The following is a 21,784-nucleotide window of genomic DNA, read 5'->3' on the forward strand; positions in this document are numbered from 1 at the left end:
GTGGATCCCAACAACAAATAAACAGCTACAGATGAGAAAGATGAAGAACAAATCTAGGCACTACAAATCCTGTAACAAAGACTATAGTTGCATTGAGAACACATTGCAGACAGATCGAAATGCACAGAGATGGGCAAAGAGAAAGAAAGATACATACTGAATCATTGATCGCTGCTATCAAAGGCAGAACTGAATGGCGAAGAATAATGGATCTCTTATGGTCACTAAGAGCTGCATTACTTTAAGAGAAATTGCAGGATGTGCAGTTAAAAGGACATCTTTCTTACATTTGTGAGGTGGGTTTAGATCAGAAGCTCACAGAGGCGTTTTGTAATGCAATGCCTTTGGCTTAAAATGAAATGAGATGGGAGAACAGAGAACGGGCGACAGACTGGAAGGGGAAAAAAAAATCTGCTGCTTGAGGTCTGTTTTGATGTCACACATCTACATCACGTCACCATGGCAACCTTGCATCAGCAACAACTTACGAAGGGAGAGAGAGGGAGTGAAAAAGGAGGGTGAGAGCACAATGTGCTGGCATGTAGGAATTGAGTAGCGAGCTTAAACAGCAAGAGGGGAAAAAAGACCTTATGGAATTATAGAACACTTTTGCTGGACTATAAATAGATCGGTGGAAATGCTTCTTAACAAAAAGAGAAAGAACTGGGATTTAAAGGGCAAGACATATGCAAAACTACAGCAGGCACTGACGTTTGTCAATGAAAAATTCATGAATTAGTAGTCACCATTCACAGAACCTGTAAGAGAGATAGAAATACTTCAACAAAAGTCCACATTTTCTCACTGTTCTGAGCCCTGGGTCTAAAAATACACTGCAAAAGAAAAAAAAAACCACCAGGCTCCAGGCTGGGGAAGTATCTCTGACAGAGATGGGGAAGGGAGGGAGGTAGTGTGTGGGTGTTTGAGTGTTACATCTGCTCACTCACAATAGTTTATATGAATCAAGCAGCGCACAGCTGAACAATGCATTAGATAATTTATTATACTTAAATCTAGATGATTTAAATGCCACGACAGGTGCAACTCCATTGGCCTCTCTGTGGGCTATGGATATCACAGATAAGCCCACACATTGGCACGATGAGCTGGCCTCTCTTGACTTCAAAGGCAACCCCATACCCTACTCTTTACCTCTGTCACTCTCATCAGTTTCATAGACAGCTTCAGTCTTTCCTCTTCCTCTCTTCTATTCCTCTGGCTTCAGCAGGAGTGGGAGGTGTTGCTAGGCGACAGGTTAGCTCCTTTCTTTCAAGAGGCAGAGTGAAGACCTTGATTCTCTCTGTGTAAAAATAAACAGCAGTGCGGAGAGAAAGAATCTTGAAATACAGGATAAGCATACTTCAGCTGCACAAGAGGCCAATGACATTTTGTTTGTCAAAGTATTTTCTGCAATTCTTCTTACTTTTCAGTGCACTTGCAAAACTCTTTGATGGAAGAGCAGAATTCAAGTTGCACAGATGACTTTAGAATTAGTTCACCTGGTTCCAAACATAATATGTATTTTAATGCATGGAATAATGGGTAATATAACTTGGATTAAAGCAAATTATTTTTATCCTAATTTTTCATCTTGAAATTAGTCTCATATTGGGTTGAAATTACTAGAAAATCACATTCTTAAAAAAATTGTGAAACTTCATTTCCTGCGTGGTTATTTTTGTCCACTGTGTGTAAAATCAGAGGAGGAATCAAGCAGACACAACCAACTCATTCTCTCTCTCCACACACAAAATAAAATCTTCCTGTTACAACCTACATACTCTAGCGACATACTTATCTTTTGCCCCTAGATGATCAGAAAATCCTGATTGTAACATAACCTCTACAAAAACTTTTGAAAACATTTTGGAAAAACCAAACATAGAAACTTGCCTTTACCTTATGTATGCAATTTAGAATTATGAAGGAAATGCAATTAAAGACAGTAAAAAAACAAACAAAAAAAAAACCAAACAAAAAAACATATGTAGATGAATTGATTTCTTCATCGCAACAGATTTGGAGACATTTAGCATTACATCACTTGCTCACTAATGGATCCTCTGCAGTGAATGGGTGCCGCCAGAATGAGAGTTCAAACAACTGATAAAAACATCACAATAAGTAATCACAATAAGTAATCCACACATCTCCTTGATGGATTTTTTTTGTGGATTAATTGAGGATTATTGTGATGTTTTTATTAACTCATTCTGACTGCACTGAATATGAGTGCATCCTATTTAGTCTAAGCAACTACAAGATGCCTTTTCTATAACACCAAAAAGAACAAAATGTAAGACTTTAATTCAATGAATCCTGCATTGAATTCAGACGTATTCAATAGTTAATAGTTTAGAACCAACCAAATAGGACACTAACTCTGTGTTCAGTGTCTTCCTGATATTTCCGCTATAACCACACATGCATACTCCTCCTACAAAACTCGAACTAGCTCTTATTGTATTATAGTCCTCCATGTCTGCTGCGTTTTCAAAACTCTGGCAATTTGGTAATGCCTAGAATATCAATATCAAAATGCGGGCGGCAGATCCTTTTCCTATTTAGCGCCCAAAATCTGGAATAACCTACCTAACATTGTTCGGGAGGTAGACACAATCTGTCAGTTTAAATCCATAACACACTAACACATTTCTTATATTCAAATCCATTAAAGGATTTTTAGGCTGCATTAATTAGGACAACCGGAACCGGGAACACTTCCCATAACACCAGATGTACTTGCTACGTCGTTAGAAGAATGGCATCTACGCTAATATTAGTCTGTATCTTTCTCATTACGAGGTCACTGTAGCCACCAGATCCAGTACATATCCAACCCAGATAGTGGATCAGAACCTAGAGATGACCTGAATGTCAGTGGAGACCAGGACAACTGGATGAGCCCCAGAGACAGATCCCCAGTGAAGACCGTGTCTCCTTGACGGCCACTCGGACAAGTCCACAGGAACCAGATGAGTCCTCTGCACAATGTGACTTTTCTGCAGCCTGGAATTGAACTGCTGGTTTTGTCTGGCCAGAGGAGAACCCTGACTGAGCCTGGTTTCTCCCAAGTTTTTTTCTCCATTTCTGTCACCGATGGAGTTTTGGTTCCTTGCCACTGTCGCCTCTGGCTTGTTCAGTTGGGGACACTTAATATTCAGCGATATCGTCGACATGATTGCACAGATATTATTTAAACTGAACTGAGCTGGATGATGACGTCACTGAATTCCATGATGAACTGCCTTAAACTGAAAATTGAGTTTACTACCTTCATTTTGCATTATTGACTAACTATTTTCCTATTTAATACTGTAAAGTTGCTTTGACACAATCTGTATTGTTAAAAGCGCTATATAAATAAAGGTGACTTGACTTGTCTTTCTGAGACCAACAAAACCCAGTAAACCAGCTTTGTTTTGTTAAAGGGATAGCTTATCACGCATATATCATAAAACCCACTGACAATCAATATTTAACCCCTAATTACTCCTACTCAACTATCTATTTTGACCACAAAACACAAATGTTTGATTAAAAAGACTAAATGTGTCGCCGAGGACGGTAAATCTAAGTGCGTTTGTCAGACACTAGCCATGGGCTATTTTTAGAAAAGCGAAACGGTCAATTCGCTCGCTCTCCCTAAGCGCAACAGGTTTCAGAAACGTGTGAATGAGTGACGAACACATTTTGATTCCGTCTAAAATAGCATTTTACTTACAATTAAATAGTATTCCTCTCATGGTGTATAATTTTAATTACCGCTCCTGGTCATTTTTCATGAATGAAAATGAAACGCATCATTTATTGCATCGTTGAATGACCGCGGCAAGTCACAAGAATAACACTGTGATAACTTTCCTAAAAGCACTGGAGTTTCTGCATGTTGCTAAAAATAGCTCACCTTCACTGAACATGCTACTTCGCTTCCTCTTCAGAAAACGAATCGAATGGCAGAACCGCAGCGAGGGCTCTGCGCTAGACTTCTGTCTGTGACACTCGGCTTGTCGGACATTATGGACGGAACAAACTGTCCAGAGAGAATGCAAAGAGGCGTCAGCAGAGCTTGTGATATAAATAAGCAATTGTTTGACAGGTGTTTTAGGTTATTTAGGTGAGACCAGGGAGTGCTTTCAAGTTTAACACCAGTTTGTGGTTTATAATTTGATTTGTGATCACAATTGATATTAGATAACAGAGAAACTGGACCATGTAGACCACATTTGAGAGTCGGTAACCTATTTTATGCATTTTTATTTGCTTCCAAAATTTTCTATTTTTAAAATATTTTTTTCATATATGATTGCATATTGAATTAAGATGTTTAAAATTTAATTGAGGCGATTAAAATATTTTTTTACCACAATGCACATTTTGTAATTTGTAATGTATTATGTAATGAAACTTAAACAAAATATATAACGCTTCCCCGTTACAGTTGGCATTTTTGATAGATAAGAATCATTCATGAACAAAATCCATTCAGTGAGTTAGGCATGATGGCTAACCCTACCTGACGTCCTTTTAATTCTTAAACTTGCTGTCTCATTCATGCTGCCCTTGTCAGGAGCATCTTAAGTTCATAATGAAGCAACCAATTATGTGTCCACTATTACTGCGACTACAGGTTCTCAGTGAGCCATTGGCTCTTCCTCACGATGTCTCCTTACGCACACAAACTCATAAGAAATATCTCAATACAGCTGTTGACCATGTCTATGCTCGTCCATTGTTTCCCTTATAAGGACAGAGAGAAAGCATTTATGGTATAATAATTAGACAGATAACTCGGTTTTCTCGGTTACCCCGTCTGATTCACTGGGGCACATACACTGCTGCATTTAAAGTCACCATAAGCACTGCAGCGCATTGTCCCGCAAGCTACTATAATCTGCCATTTTGTGAATGGAAATCCCTTGAAGAATTCATTCACACAGTTTGCCAGATGTGGAAACTAACGCAAATAACGCAACGATGCTTGAAATTACAGCAGTAATGTCAGGGATTGCATCCGTGCTTCCATGCAAACCCTGTCTGCATCCATGCATAAACATGCAGTGCAAGACATTGGAATACAAGACAGAAAACATTTTCTGAATCATATCTGAACTCGGTTGGTTGGAGGCAATCAGCATGGCACACAAGATGATTGGGGGAGAGTGCTTCTCTATCTCGTTCGTATGCAGCTCAGAAACAGAACCCCCCTTCTCTGTACACGTCTATACACCGGAGTGCGGTGACTCCGTCTACGTTTCACTCTCTGTCCCCGCCCATTGCTCGGTTTTGTCCAAATCAGGCTTTGTGCGTCGCCGGAGCTCCCGATTTCAAGCCAACGTCATCAAAGGAGAGAGGGGATGCTGACGTCGGAGCAGAGTCAGAGCGCGCGGAATGGGAGGGGTGAAACGAGTGAGTTTCAGCATTGCTTACACTGATATGAAACGTATAAATCCCCCCCGGCCCCCTTTTACTCCATCCCCCCTCCCCTTGCGCTCTTTTTTACGTCGGTGTTGGCGCGTTGGGAGCCCCCCTACACTGGTGAAGCCCCAGCCTATATAAGTTACCGGCTTGCAATGTTACTCCACCAGATTTACGAACTCCGGATATCTGGGCGAGAGACGGCTTCAGCAGCAGCCGACTGACTCAATCTCCAACCCGGAGGAAAGATCCATCCAGCCTCCGGTCCGCAACCTGAGCCAGGCGCTGTGGCGGAACCGCGGGGGGAAACCCGGGTGAGGCAGGCGAAAGGAAGAGAGCAGCTGTACTCTGGACAAGTGCTGAGATGACACACCTGTGAACGCGCCTAAACTATTTTGGGAAGGAGCCTCACACTTTTCTCAACTTGCAACGTAGTCAACCCTTTCAGCGAAGCTCAGAAAGAGTCCTCAGCGTTATTCACCACAATGTATCGTTCCACCAAAGGAGCGTCGAAAGCTCGAAGAGACCAGATAAACACGGAGATTAGGAACCTGAAGGACTTGTTGCCCATCTCCGATGCGGACAAGTCTCGTCTCTCCTATCTTCATATCATGTCGCTGGCTTGCATGTACACAAGAAAGTCTGTCTTCTTCAGTCAAGGTAAATATAATTTCAGTTGTTTTACAAAAACAGTCGAATATAAGCCTTTTAAGTAATCCTCAAAGCTTCCTAGATCGGAGTTTGAGGCAATACTTTATATTACGCTCTTGCTGCCGCGAGTTGATGCAAACAGGTGCATCTTTAATTTATGTTTTAAATACTATCTGGGCTGCTCATACGTATAAAATACAGAGAACTGTTTTTAAAATACAAAAGAACATGCAGTTCAAATCGCGCTTTGAAACGATATTTCTCTCCTTGGTGCTGAAACACAAACGCTGTCCATGGTTCTGAAATTATAATCGCGCTATCACATTCATGGATGATCTTTTCTTTCACTTTTCTTACAAATGAAATGTAATAGTTTATTCAGACTTAAAATTACTTCTTTCAGATACAGCTGCAGATAGCAGTGCTGAGGAAACTGCAGGATTCCTTACATTTCATGAACTGAATGAGTTGGTACAAATGATGCCAGGCTTTCTTCTGCTATTGACTGGAGAAGGGAAGTTACTGTACCTGTCAGACAGCGTCTCAGAGCAACTCGGACACTCAATGGTGAGTCAAGCAGACAAAAAAGTTATTCTCATTAAATTTTTATAGGCTTTCTCTCCCTTTCATCTCAAGTTATTTCAGCCTATTCATAGGCAATATGAATGAAAGAGGAAGTTCACCTACAGTGTATTTTTTTTTTAATGTTTAGGTAGATTTGGTCGCTCAAGGGGACAGTGTGTATGACATAATAGACAGTGCAGACCACTTTATTATGAGGAGTAATTTGGTCCCTCCAACTTCACCTGACACAGGTAAGATCTTTAAAAAATGCCACGCAGATACATAATACATATCAGATTTCTAAGTGTTCATTATTTTCATGCCTTTCCTCCTTAGATCGTCTGTTCCGCTGCAGATTCAACACCTCCAAATCAGTGCGTAGGCAGAGTGCAGGCAATAAGCTTGTTTTAATCCGTGCCCGCTGCCTGTCACAAACTCCCAACGAGTCTTCCCCAGGATCCTACTGGACTTCCAACCCAGTGTGGGTATGTTTCTGTACTCCTTTGGAGCCTCACACGTCCCGAGGTGGAACTGCCCCGGATAGAGAAACACCTTCATCTCCTGCACTAGAGAGCAGCTTCTTCCTGCCATGTTTCCGTTCTCAACACAGCCGTGATATGAGATTTCAGGAAGCACAAGACAGGTAAGGTTAAATGCCTTAGGTGTTTTTTATAAAACTGTGACATACCAATAAATATATGCTTTAAGAAAATAAAAATTTTCTTACATTTTTCCTTGTTTTTCAACTTTCAGTGTGAATGTTTATTTGGGTCTAAATGTGGAGGCTCTGCGGTCCCAATCTTGGTACAGCTTCCTGCATCCTCAGGATCTTTCACATGCCTCAGCTCAGCACTGCAGCCTATGTGAGTCTCATTCCTGAATGACTAAACACACAAAATTCAGTCTTATTTGCTTGGTTAGGTCCAGCATGAGCACTCTTCTAGCTTACAATTGCCTTACAACATTTGACACTTACAGAGAGCGATACAGAGTAATGTGCATCTGCTGTAAAAAAGCACTTCTGACCACCCGCCAAGACATAGCATAAAACCTCACAAGAAGTTGAAAACGTCTTGACTTACCAATCTTTTTTCCACACACAGTGAGAGAGGGCGGAGAAGGCAGGGCTGAGATGGTGGTTCGTGTAGAGACTGCAGATCACTCATGGGTCTGGCTTTACATGGTCTTGCAGCTGGAAACTGGGGAAACCCCTATTGTCAGTAACAATTACATTATCAGGTAAGAATCATCCTACATCTGTAAAAACAAGACTAAAAACCAAAGCTGAAACAAGTAAGAATATCATTAATTCTGTGTCTCTTTCTCTTTGCCACAGTGAAACAGAGGCTTGGTCAGTCAGGCAGCAGCTGAGCTCTGAACAAACCCAGCTCTCCTTGGTGCTGGGCTCAAGCACTTCTCAACAAGAAAGCCTAAGCTTACAGAGTCCAGAAACCCTCTCAAGCCCTGACCAAGTGTTTACACCAGGAAGCAGTGGCCTCTCCGGTCAGTCATTTGACTTCAGCATGGCTGCATGCAGTGCGGGATCTACTGAGGAACAAGGTGGCAGCTCCTCAATGGAGCCTGCACAACTGGAGAGTGGCCCACGTTCCAGTCTCTCCTCTTTGGAAGAGGAGAGCTTCTTCCAACATGAGCCCAGCGAACCTGTGGCCAGTCCTGCTTCTGCATCATCTCCCATTCCAGTCACAGTTGCAACAGTGTCTGACTTGGACTTCCTCACTCAGAATATTCTGCTGCCACCAGCATTCCAGATAGATCCTCCTCTACCAGCCTTGCCCCTTCCTCTTCCCCCTGTGCCTACTTCCCAGGCCCAACAGACCAAGGAGTTTGTGTGCACACCCCCATACACACCTCAACTAGGTGGAAGCAATTTCCCCTTTGGGGAACCTCATTTTAGCTTTGATCCTACTGGGGCTACCTCACCACCTCCTCTTGCTCCAACTGCAACGGCAACAACGACGATGGCTCCATCTCTTTCTCCATCTGCACCAACGAACCCACAAGGCAGTCCACCTCCTCCAACGACAACACTCTCAACTATTTTGCCACTCACTATAACATCTCCAACCACAGAGATCCTGTTCCCAGTGGAGCCTTGCAGTGGGTCGCTCTATGAGAAACTCCCTCCTACCCCTGACAGTCCAGGTGATGGTGACTGCACAGTTATGACTTTACCAGAAGTCCGTGGTCCGCTGTATGTTGACGTCCCCCATGGGCCGCTACCTTACCCACCAGAAGGTCTCCTCACACCTGAAGCCTCACCTGGAAAACAACCCAGTCTACCCTTCTTCTCCTCACTACGTGAGAGAGAAAAAGAGAGAACGGAGATCTCGCTTTTAGCTCAACACATCAGCACACTAGTAGAGGGCTTCTACCTAGATCCACTCCTGACCAAGCTGGTTCCTTCCACCATTTATGAACGCTCTCAGTCTCCATCTCTTGAATCTGTGGGACTTGATTCAATCCCACTGTTGGGTGAATTCTACCCACTCAAGTCCTGGAAAGGCCTGGACCTGCCCATCTTCCCTGATGATGACTCTCTGTTTGAGGAGAGTGTCTTGGAGACCCTTCTGCAGGACCTCATGTCCTCCCCTCCCCTCTCACCAACACCCTCTTCCTCCTTTCACTCCAGCCCCCCCTCCTCCCCCGCAACTCCTGAGTGCTGGTGCCCACCCTTGCACTTTAACGGGGTCTCTGCTGTGAGTACCGGTCACTTCTGTAGCGTCCAATCGGCGCACTGTAACAATGAGGCCGGGCGAGGGGCTATGATGTCGTCAATCAACATAGGCAACATGGCAGATGGGAAGGCGGCAGGCGAAGTTGCCATGGAGACAGAGGAAGCATCATCGCCTCTGTTCATGGACATACCAACATCTCCTCCACTGCAGCTGACTGCCTCCCTTGCCTCCCCAGTTTTGTCGCCTGTCAGCCCCGCATCGCCCGGCCTGCCCTGCGCCCAGTCCCTCCTCGAGGAGCTGGCCGCCCTGGAACCCATGTTTGGGGCAGGTGCCTCGATCGCCCCTGGCCTGGGGCAACAACCTGAGTTGTATCAACTCCAAAGTCATGCGCCGCAACAGTGCTTCCACAAAGGTGAGAAGCTGAAACTTTTTCTGATCATTTTGCTTTGTTGTTATTTTTGTCATAAAGTTAGTAACTGTTAATTGGTTTTAACATTTTGTCCCCGTTCCTTCTTTTTGTCTTTCAGATGGGAGTGGAAGTGATCCTCCGTTCTAAAATAAGTCTGTGACTTACTTCATTAAGTATGGCATATTGTCATATTTCATGGAGCTACTTTTGCTGAAAAGTGAATATTAATTAACTGTATAAATATATACATAATGTATATAATGCCAAAAAAGACTTGAACTTCCTCAAATCTATTGAGAGTAAATTGTCATGTTCACAATTTGTTCATCTAATTATCCATTCATTTATGTTAATAATAGTGCAACCCTTTGGTAGCAATGCAATATACTAGTCTTAAACAAGTCCTAATCGGAATATTTATGGTCAGTTTATGTTTTCTGCTATAATGTAACATTAGCTTATATGTGAGAGAGTTACAGCTCTGACTTTGTAAGTGTAAACCAACTTACAGACTTGCATTTGTATTCACTTGTAGTGAAAAAACTCAGTTGTGAACTTTGAGGACATGAAAAAAAGCTTGCAGTAAGAAACAACAGATAGCTAATAGCTCAGTGCTTGTCATCCAGCATCACACACAAAGCCCAATGTGTTGAAAGTATTTACATAATAGATCAATATTTGGTTATTTCAAAAAGTGACCAGTTTCTAAAAGTATCAATATCAGCATATCAGTTTCCCACATCTGATTCCCTTTCCTCTCCAATCTTCCAGCTCAGTAACTGTAATGTCAGAAACAGTATTATAAATGACAGAATTTAGACTACATTGGGCTTTGAGTTTGTGAATGCAATTCTTGGACATATCATTTCAAATGTGTTTCAATGTGATGTACAAATGTTAACAAATTCCACTTTGTGTGCAAGACAAATCAAGTTTTTACATTGTTCTCTTACTGGCCGGTGGACACAAGCTGCAGCGGAAGCCACCAGGGAGAAGGACAAAATATTGTGCATGGCTTTGCATGCACGGACATTACTGGACTTATTTCTAGCTACTACTGAGTGACGGAGTAACAAATCCATTCAACCGGCTACTCGGATGGGCATGGCTAGAAGGAATTGCACTGGACTTTTGCAGCATCAATATTTGTAATGCTTGCAATCTGCTTAAACTCTTGAGTGCCTGGCACATCAAGAGGTTGCAGACCTAAGAGAAACAGCACCTTTATTCAGTGAATACCACGGTGACATCGTAACTTTGCTGTTTGCGGTGTGGAGTGGTGACAATGACTGTGTGAATGATCGATTCTTCTTTTTTGAGAGGGGTTAAAAAAACGAAGCAAAGTTTTGTTTTAAAAAATGAGTGAGAAAATACAGATGGGGTTCTATTTCTATTCAGTTACTAATCGACACGGGTTGAGAATGGTTCTATTCCCATGGTGTCGACATGCTAACGTAGAGTTGTCTACGGTCAAGTAAAGGATTGATTCCTATGTTCTAGCTATTTACATGCTAAGTTTTAAAAATAAAAAAGTATTTTATTGTATGTATGCTGATTTACAGGGTGCTTGGTGCATGTGCCTCTAGCTAGGCATGATGCGGAACGGTTAAAGATTGTAATCATTTGTACATTTGTACAAACAACGGTCTGTACATATCAGAAACATTTCTATCGTATGAGATGAAAACATATGCTATTTATGAAGAGTGGACATTGTGGATCAGTGTTCTTTTGTGTCGCTGATAAGTGTATTTGGTCGTCAAAACCGAGGCATTTATATTAAAGTGCACTTAAAAGTACTCATGTGTCGGTTTCTAGTTCCTCCCAATGCCTTCACATTTGCTAACAACTGTCCTTTCCTCGCTCCCATTCCTCAATCACCACTGTCGCTGTATCCCTTCTTTTCAGTGCATTCTCCTCACTCTTTCCCTGGAGCGCGTACTGCTCAGCAACAGCACTGACGCACGCTCGCGATGAGACGCTATCTGACTCAGACTGACGCACACACTTGACATAGAGGCGCTCACACAGACCACCAGCTTCACGCTTTGACGCACTCACGTACTGAATGCCACACGCACGTAGCCCCCCCCCCTTTTTCTCTCAGCCCACACTCAATGTACCTGCTATTTTGACGTTGCATGACAGCGTTATCAGACTCCATATATGGGCTTTCCTGCTCAGGGGCACCAATTTTAGTTCCCTCCTCCCTTTCCTCACAGCATCCTTCCCAATAAGGAGAGAGAGAGAGAGGAGAGCTGTGTTGCTATGCTTATGAATTCAACGCACAAGGCCCAGTCAGCCAATTAAAGCAACCAATGTTAAGTTGACAAAATATGTGATTCAAAGCCTCCTCCCAATTCTAGCTCTTTTATGTAAAGCACAATCCCCACTAACTCTTTTCTCTCTCTCCCTCTTTCCTTCTATTTTTAGACACAATGCACCTTGGGGAGCTTAAATATAATCAAGCATCATAAGTATAGTAACCATCTGCCATAAAAGAGTAGAACAGAGCAGTGCGTCAGCATTTGAACATTTTGTTCCAGCCTCTTATTGCTCCCCCATTGCAGCTTATTGAGACTAAACAGTGTCACAGAAACCCAGATTGGCTCTCTTACACCATCTGGTGTCAAATAGATTGCTTCTATGTAGTAATCCTAAGAATACAGCATCCTAAAATTAGGATAACAGCATTTGTTAACCATAAACTAGAACAATGAGAAAATTACACCCCATAAACCATATATTTTATTTCACAATCTATGCTTACGATGTACAGAAAGATCACTGAATACAGTTTTTTTCTGTTTTTTTTTTCTATCTGCGTATTTCTGAAAATTATAATTTTTAGTTGTATGGTTAAATACAAACTACAGTAAAACAGTAAAATAAAAACTACAAAATTAAACAGCCACTAGATAGATAGATAGATAGATAGATAGATATAAGTACAATGTAAAAACTTGCATGTATACAATAAGTGCACTGTATCAAATGATTAATTTAAATGTAAGTACATAGTAGTTAAAACCACTTCATATAAAGTAGGACCTAACACGTTACCTAGAAAATATAACTTCTTCATATTGGACTGTCTGAGTGGATGGTCCCTGGGTCCATAGCACCCCTTTAAAAAATGAGAGAAAGTATTCAGGAATCAAACAAGAATCGAACAATGTTTTTGTATATGGGCCATTCTACAGAACTGGTCCAAAGTCAGAGTTGGAAATGTCTTGAAAAAAAGTATTTTTTACAAAAAGATTTTATGTATGCAAATTGTATAATATCTATAATATATATAAATAAAGGTACACATTTCTATTAATTGTGCAGTTTATTCTCATATTGTATTTTCAGAAAGTTTTGGAATATTTGTCCTCTCCCTAAATTCGTCACTACCGAAACACAGTAATAATAATTTAATTATAAGGGTTATATTAACTTATTAAGATTTTGCTTACATCTACATTGTAAATATATTCTTTTTGCTATTTTATTGACATTTTTATGAGATTTGTTGTATCTTAAATCAATTTCTTCTTTGTAAAGGGCAAAATGTTTATCATACTGATTTCAAAGTTAAGGATTCATTAGTCTGAATAAACATTGAACAAAAAATAATATAACATCTTAGTTCAGTAATAATTAAATAATTAATAATAAATTAATCACTAAATAATTCAGTAAACTTTATTTTTGACAAAACATCCCACTTTTCGGTAGTGACTGCACATTTTCGGTAGTGACAGTAATGCTTTGGTAGCGACCACATCACATTACAGAATTTTAAGTCACATACTAAAACATACTAAAATACAAAAAAGTCATAACTGTACTAAAATTGTATTTCCCCCAAGTTTGAGGATTATGTGTTCCCTTTTGTCACTGGTCGTGACTATTTCGGTAGTGACAGTTCTATGGGATAACTCCAAATTCCACCAAGTGTTTTGGTAGCAACTGTTTTGGTAGTGACAATTTTAGATACTTTTGAACGTAGCTCAAAGATGCTAATTGGCACATGGTTAGCTAGCACAGTTCTGAATAGTGGTAAACATATTCCATAACATTTAGTTTTTATAACTCCCAAAAAAGTGTGCTTAATTGCAGGAAAAATGTGTTCGGTAGTGACGGTAGTTTCCTTAAAGTTACACACAGATATTTCAGACTTTTGAACACATTTACCTCAGAATGATGAGGCCTATCTACTCACACCTTGAGAGGGGGACACAGGAATATTTCCTAATCATAAATTTAGGGGTGTAGTTAAAATCAGTCTTGGCCAATGGACTAACACTTACACACTGTTTCGGTAGTGACATGAAAAATGCAGGACACATTATTTTTTTTTACATACATTTTTATAATTTACAAAAAAAAAAAAAAAAAAAAAAAAAATTGTTGACTTTTTGAACTTCAGTTTTTAAAAGAATCAAAAAGATTCTTTTAAAATCAACAATGGAAAAAAAATACTAAAATTATTTCATCATTTTCATAAGTTGAAATTTAGGGTTTAGCGTTCGGCACAGCCACCTCCCAATTGAAAGTACCCAATAAATGATGATTTTATTTGCTTGCTAATATTTTAAATATTATCGTGGGTTTCAAAAGATAATAGAAGGATCTTAGTAAACATCAAAGATTTGAATACTAAAATAGAGCCTTTTAAATGAGTTTTTTTTAGAATGGCCCATATAGCAAACAGAGAAGATATCAGTACAATGAATCTAAAATGCCCCCTTGTGGAAATATACAATACACACATATTAGAAAGTGGAAGCCTGAACTTAACTTATACCGAACACACAGATTAGTAGTTGACCTAATACTTTCTCAGAACTAGACCACTCTAAACGTATAGAAGAGTGACTTCCTTTCATATGTCTTTTTTTGATTGTGACATGACATGTAACATGAATTACACTACACCAGTTGTGAGGTGGCATGATTTTCATTTAGGCTATAACACAGCTATGTAACGATAATGATGACACTCTGGTTTGTCTCTTTAAAAGCAAAAGGACTGATTGCATTAGTTATGCAGAAAGACTTTTGAAGTTAGTAGAGGCAGCTGACAAAGGTTAGTTCACATTAAAGAAAAGCCACTCACTGGGGCTTGAAGAAGATCAGTCAGAAGGCAGGATCAGAGGAGAAGCGTCTGAGAAATTTGTCTCAGACTTTAGACAAAAGCACCTAGTTAGGCCTTTTTGAAAATTATATGCACACAGGGACACAGATCTAGCTGGATTCTCAGGCTAAAGGCTCACATTTAGCTCACAGTAATATGCGAAGCACACTCCATCAAGGATGTAGAGGAGGGAGTTACACTCACCAGTGAATGATTGTCTGTGTCTATTAGCATCCTGCAACAGTTTTTAAAGATGCAGTGCCACCATGTGGACATTCAAGGAGCCTTCTGCGAATTAAATAGCAATTTAATGCAAAGTCCAAAGAATTAAATGTAGCCTTTACAATGAAATAGGGGCTCAGAGTTAGTCATTAAGAAAGCAGGTTTACAATAAGGCTCCATTTATTAAAATCAATTAACTACAGTTATTATTAAATTAACAGTGAAAAATACTTCTAAAGCATTTATTCATTTCAGTTTGTCCATTTCAACATGTAGCCTACTAATACATTTTGAAATTAAATAATACATATTTTAATATTATTTAAAGGACCTGAGCTAACATGAAAGGAACAACTGCACTTTTATTAACGAACGCTGACAAAGAATAATAAATAGGCTAGTGTAACAAATGTATGGCTTATTGTTAGTTAATAAATTAACTAATGTTAACTAATGGGACCTTATTGTAAAGTGAAAGTATTATTCATTCTCCAGTGAGAAACCCAGTGCAAACAAAGCCAAAATTAAAAACAATATGTAAATACAGGAATGAAAAACGTTTCCATGTAAAGATTCATATTCATGCTGAGAAAGCGGACTTATAAAAAATGCTGAGAGAAATGCAATAGGTAGGCTACAGTACACAAAAGGTATAATAGGTATCAGAATAAATTCAGATGAGGAGACTTAATCAAACTGCTAATTAAAAGTAAAGGAGCAGTCAGGATTTTTAAAATCATTTTTTTATGAAGCAAGCTGAATTAATAATATAAACCCCTTGACCCACATAATAAATAAATAAATAAATAAATAAATAGGAAAGCAAGAAAGAATGCATTAACCTATGTATTCAGAATAATCATAGGACACAACGTATTCCAATGTCTACCTTATAAATAAACTGAAGCACATCTAAATAAATAAATAAACCAATTAACTAAATTGCAGCAAGAGTTGCCAAAAGAAAGTTTCAGTAAATGAGGTCTCATTTTAACATTCAACTAACCTGGAAAGCCTTTTCCATGAAGTCTTCACTTGAGTGTCTCCATCTTCAAATTGCTGCCCATTTGGTTACACTCATCCTCTTCTGCAGTTCTTTGAAGTGAAGCAGACATTATCTTCCAGCTCAAATTGCATCTTAGCATCAATGCAGCTAATGTGGAGCAAGCTTCTTCTAATGTTTAGTATTTCTAAGAAAATTGTTCAAATGTAGGTATTCAGATTCAACAAGTAGGCCTAAATTCTTTCTATAATTTTACATGTAGTTCCAGACCGCAAATAAATATTCATTATGGCAACTACTCATCATGGTGGTGCAGCATATTCTTACTTTTGCACGGACTCTGGCTACTGTTGATATGCACAAGACTTGTTCAATTTTTATGCTTCAGGCAATTCCATACTTATATGGACTAAAAAATGAGAAGAAATATACCTTAATCTGGACAGACTGCATATTGAAATTTACGCGGATGAAAACGAGGCTGTACAATACTGCTTATACTACGGGGCCGTTGAATGCTTGAATCTGATTGGCTGACGAACGTTCTGAGTGTGCAATTATTTTCTGGGAAACGCACGGCGAACGTAGTTCCAGGCAGCTCTCTTGACCGCATTACAGTTCCATATCACTTCGCATAGTAAAACTGAAATAACGGAAATTACAGGACTAACAAAAACAACAACATGACAGACGATTTTCCGAAAGTAAATACACATGACATTTCTCACTAGCGAGGTAATAACAGCGCTGTTTAGAGACGACAAGCTCTCTCCCTTTCTTTCTTTCTCTGTTTCTCTCGCTCTCTTTCTAATAACTTCATTAATAACTGCATTAGAATGCTATCAACGGCTCAAGCCTCAATTCCCAGCTTTAAAACGACGTTTTGGTACTAGCGAAAGAGGCGTTGGGTGAGATGCGGAAGAAATAATCCTAATCACAATAGCGATTTAAGTACAAAAACCGGAGGAATCCTTTTAAATATATAATCTCATCGATGTCTTGAGGTATGGTAGCCGTGGTATAAGCGAAATAATTGACGACGGGCCGTTGAATTATTAGAAAAATAATGCACACCCGAGGTGGTGATGCGGCCTACACTCCTCATAGATGGATGCTGCTGTGATTTAGGTTAAAACGTATAAATAATCATTAACTGACATAGGAAACGTAGCAAATGATCTGTAACAGACGAAGCAACAGTGACTACATGTTACTCACACTTGTGTGGTGCGACATCGGATCCAATATAGGCGGCAAAGCATCGTCTTTTAGTTCTTTCTGAAAATCCCACGTCAAATTGTGCATTGTTTGTAAATGCACCCGCTATAAAATGAAGGGAACAAATGACTAAGTTCTTACTGATGTGGTATGGAACTTCATTAAAAATAAGTTCATACACTTTTCCTAATGTTGGAATCAGAAAGAAGGCAAGTTTCTAATAGGCCTCTCTCATTATTTACACTACATGCGTGAATTGGTGGGCGGGGCTAAACAGGCAGTGATGTAGAAGCAGGACACTATCCACACCATTGAGGCGGTGTTTAGTCACACCTTCGCATAACAAAGAAGTACATTCCACAACCTGTCATTTTGGCAGACTGGCTTCAATATAAGCTGTTTTTAGACTAACAAGAAAGTTTTGAGTTCTGAAACTTACAGGATGTTTTAATAGTACAGTGACCTCTTACATGTGAAAATATCAAGGGAACTTTTGGTTTCTCAGTTCATGACCCCTTTAGAAACAGTTTTGTGGAGTTTTTGTCTATACTGTAAATTTCTTCAGAAATATGTTTTGTCAGCTGAATAATTGGCATGTTGTTAAGGGGTTACAATACAGTAAGAATCCACTAAACACTGTACCTCTCACAGCCTCATTTTCATCAAAAATGAAACATGGCGCCTCCCTGACTAAAGTCTGTGCTATATTTTTGCAAGTACTGCTCACTGCAGAGCCAAATGACCTCCATCTCTACCTCTGTGTGAACTAATGGGTGGAGTTAGGGTGTGGTTAGGTGTCTAGCTCCACCCATTACATCCAGAGAGGGGGCGCTAGAGCTCCAGCTCCTCCCATTTGGCTCTGCAGCAAGCACCCTCTCCAAGTGGTCCTGTAGACTTTCTGCAATATTCAGGAGGTAGTGTAGTGTGCGGTTCACTACAGGTGTATAATAATGAAGAGGGGTTGAATTACATAACACCAAATCTCATTTGTATAGCAAAAACGCACTGCGGATCTTACATGACCTCATGACCGTGTCTTGAAAAGACTCTGCCTCTAAACCACTACAGGGCTTATGTGAGATTCTGCACTTTGACAAGCTTCATCTAATGCATAAGATACAGATTCTGATGCCTTTTGCCCTTTACAAACACCAAATATAACAGCCATCGCTTGATATGAGCCTCAAAGCAGGGGAAAAAACAAGAGGCCATATGAGAAATCACATCCTCTTTATGTTATCATCTCTCGTCCTTCTCTGTTCTTGTGAAATTGCAGTCAGCGACATGGAGAACACTCCGTCACTGAAGCCTGGATAAAGTGCAGTCACCACAATCCTGTTCAAATCAGAGAGAGTCTACTGCGGTACTCACTGAAAAAGAAGTCTCTGCCCTTCATTCACTTTCGACAAGAGTTTGTAAAACAATCACAGATGCACTTGACTTTAAGGAAAGTGATTTGACAGTGCTTGTGAAGTCACTTGGTCAGACGGGCTACTCAGTCACAGACCAAATTACATCCATTACATATTTTCCCTTTGCCTACACAGCCTGACACTTCCAAGGTTTCTTTCCCAAGCTGTATCTCAATAGTCAAGTCTGTATCCCAACAGACAATCATGATGTTTATGTTTATAATATCTAAAGGAATAGTTCGCCCAAAATTTTTAATTTATTTTTTGCTGTGAATTTTACTCACCATCAGGCTATCCAAGATGTAGATGAGTTTGTTTCTTCATCTGAACAGATCTGGAGAAATTTAGCATCACTTCACAAATGGTTCCTCTGCAGTGAACGGGTGCCGTCAGAATGAGAGTCTAAACATCTGATAAAAATCACAATAATCCACAAGATTCCTGTCCATCAATATATGTCTTGTGCAGCAAAAAGCAGTCTGTAAGAAAAAAATCCATCAAGACATTTTTAACCATTGCTTCTGACTAAAATACAAATCCTCTAGCCATAATATTTATTTCTTTAGGGAAAAGGTTGTCTCATCTGAATCAGGAGAGAAATATAGAAGCTCAAGCACCGTTTCTAAGTGAAAACAGTCCAAAACAGTTGTAGACAAATATGTTGGTGGATTTTGATGTGAGATGACAACAGAGAACAAACTTTTTCACTGATGGAAGCATTATTATGGATTATGAACTCTTATATTGACCAGATGCGATGGTTAACATGCCTTAATACTGGATTTGTTTCTTACAAACAAACCTTCTGATGGCACCCTTTTACTGCAGAGGATCCATTGGTGAGCAAGTGATGTAATGCTAAATTTCTCTGAATCTGTTCCAATGAAGAAACAAACTACTACATCTTGGATGACCTAAGAGTGAGTACATTTTCAGCAGATTTTCATTTTTGTGTGAACTATTCCTTTAATATCTTCATACCTTTTGGTTGCATTTAGCAGATAACAGCTGAGCAATAATATAGTTTACATTTTGCAACAATATAAGCAATCAAGCAGTTAATATATGCTACATATCACTTTATGCGAGTAGAGTGTATATATGCAGGTAAAGGTTGTACTATAGGCTAAAGCTTTTAATGTATGCGAATAGAGTGCTGCAGCCATGACGTCAAAACCCAGAAGACTAATTCCCTTGAGATTTTTCCAATGGGTTTTTATAAAGGTATTTTTCAATCCATGAATAAAATAAGGTGTGTGGGAAACTTCACACACTCACATCCCAATCGGTCTTATGTAGCTACGTATTACAAACATATGTTTTTAAAAAGAACTGCTTAAAAAAATTATTTTTCTGTATGGGTGTGTGTAATTTACTTTGTAGAGCAAAACATCCTAGTATTGTCAATTTGTATTTACCCTGGATCTTGCGAATTATTGTAAAAATAAATCTGGAAAGAACCCAAATCTATATGTATAGAACCCCAAAGCGATATACTGAATATATACAGTATAGTGTTAAAAATAAACTTATTTGTCAATGCATATCTGCCTTTGTCACAGTGTTGCCAAAGGGCAATCTACTTCAGCAAAGATGTCAGAAGACACAACAGCTATAAAAAACCCTGTACTAAAACCCAGAGATAGTTAGGAGAGATGGGTAAGCCAATGGATGTGAGAGAAAGAGTAGGTGAAAGTGGCTCAGAGGCCTAAAAAAGGCTGTTGGAGGCAGAGAAAAGAAAAGAAAAGACAAAAGTGGGGGAGGCAGGATAGAATCAACAATGAGAGATACTGAGAAAAAAAATACACTTCAATACACTGGGATGCAAATGAGCAGCATTTTATTAGAAAAAACACATCCATGTGAAGAGGGGTTTCGTATTGATAAACAACTCGAGCACACATCAGCTCTTCATTTCTTCTTTACTGCTGCTGCTGCCTCAGCGGCTGCTGCCTCGGCTTCTGCCTTCAGTCTCTCCTCACGCTCTCGGAGAAACTCCCCGTACTCTTCTGGTGACAGGCTGACAGAGGGATGACAGGAGAGGAGAGGGGGAGCATCGTGAGAGTGGCAGAAGAAGGAACAGACAGAGAAGACGGAGATTAGAGGCATATCAACAGATACATCTACATTACATTTCAAACATTTCTAGCAATCGATTGAAATGCAAGGCGAGCATTGCTCTTCCCTCATGCACAAATGATGGGTCTGGGCATTTATGCCTCAGTGACATGGTTCATTTATTAAAGAGGTTCGGTTTAAGAAAAGACAAGACTCTGCAAACAGAACAGGCTGCTTTTTTTGCCTGTCTAAATGTTGCCAAATTTCAATGGCTCCATGACATTTGATGTCGCAGAGACTGAGGATATAGAAAAGGCTCTGGTAGCTGTCAAGCAAACACTCCTCTAATGAATAGTCTCACTACATAAGATAGCAGCATCCCTTACAATTTCTCAGCGTTATTAAGGCATTAATTATACAAAACATGAATTTTATGATTCATTTTTAAAAGGCTGCAGATCAAGCGCAATTCTCAACAGTGAGAAATGGCATAAAATTCCAAATGAGCACGAGAACTGAAGTCATTGGCGAGCGTGTGAACTAAGACTTGATTTATTCAGCCATTATTTATTTACATCTCTTATTAAGGTCTTGACTAGGTGCTGGGATGCCTGCAATATTTATACAAGGAAAAGATGGATGTTTAAAACTCACAGTGGAGACCAGGCATGCAGAAAACACAAAAGAAAGCGTAAATGCTTGAAGATAGTTTTTAATATAAATCATGCCAACAAATACATTTCTTAATAAAACTAATATTTCCATTAGATTTTTAAAAAAAGAAATATACTACCATTCAAAAGTCTGGAAATGGCAAGATTTTTTATGTTTTTGAGAGAAGTCTCACCCAGGCTGCATTTATTTGATCAAAAATACAGTAAATATTGTGGAACATTGTTACAAATTAAAACAACAATTAAAATATATTTTAAAATGTAATTTTTTCCTGTAATGTTAAAGCTAGATTTCAGTGTCACATGTCCTTCAGCAATCATTCTAATATGCTGA

At 39.5% G+C, this 21,784-nt stretch overlaps 2 protein-coding genes and 1 long non-coding RNA gene across 4 annotated transcripts in view; 1 reads left to right on the forward strand and 2 right to left on the reverse strand.

The window, feature by feature from the left end:
* Positions 1-980: 980 nt before the first annotated feature.
* Positions 981-4,198, reverse strand: LOC122139546. The gene is made up of 2 exons (XR_006156381.1): positions 3,908-4,198; positions 981-1,300 (listed from the first exon to the last, which is right to left on the reverse strand). It is a non-coding gene; the product is annotated as an uncharacterized LOC122139546 (long non-coding RNA).
* Positions 4,199-5,568: 1,370 nt separating this feature from the next.
* npas4a (neuronal PAS domain protein 4a) lies at positions 5,569-11,537 on the forward strand. The gene is made up of 8 exons (XM_019115486.2): positions 5,569-6,078; positions 6,473-6,636; positions 6,782-6,884; positions 6,970-7,276; positions 7,387-7,496; positions 7,737-7,872; positions 7,970-9,741; positions 9,857-11,537. Exons 1-8 carry the CDS (start codon positions 5,904-5,906, stop codon positions 9,883-9,885), a joined length of 2,796 nt encoding a protein of 931 aa, XP_018971031.1. The 5' UTR covers positions 5,569-5,903; the 3' UTR covers positions 9,886-11,537.
* A 9,004-nt stretch (positions 11,538-20,541) lies between these two features.
* mrpl11 (mitochondrial ribosomal protein L11) overlaps positions 20,542-21,784 on the reverse strand; it is a 30,594-nt gene continuing 29,351 nt past the window's right edge. For both annotated transcript variants that reach the window (XR_002019823.2, XM_019115508.2), the window contains exon 6: positions 20,542-20,738. Coding sequence is in view for 1 of the 2 variants with exons in the window: in XM_019115508.2 (XP_018971053.1) it covers positions 20,630-20,738 (109 nt within the window). In the remaining variant the exon portion in view is untranslated. The remainder of the gene's footprint in view (positions 20,739-21,784) is intronic.

The sequence above is a fragment of the Cyprinus carpio genome, chromosome B14 (genome assembly GCF_018340385.1).
Source record: "Cyprinus carpio isolate SPL01 chromosome B14, ASM1834038v1, whole genome shotgun sequence".
Taxonomy (NCBI): domain Eukaryota; kingdom Metazoa; phylum Chordata; class Actinopteri; order Cypriniformes; family Cyprinidae; genus Cyprinus; species Cyprinus carpio.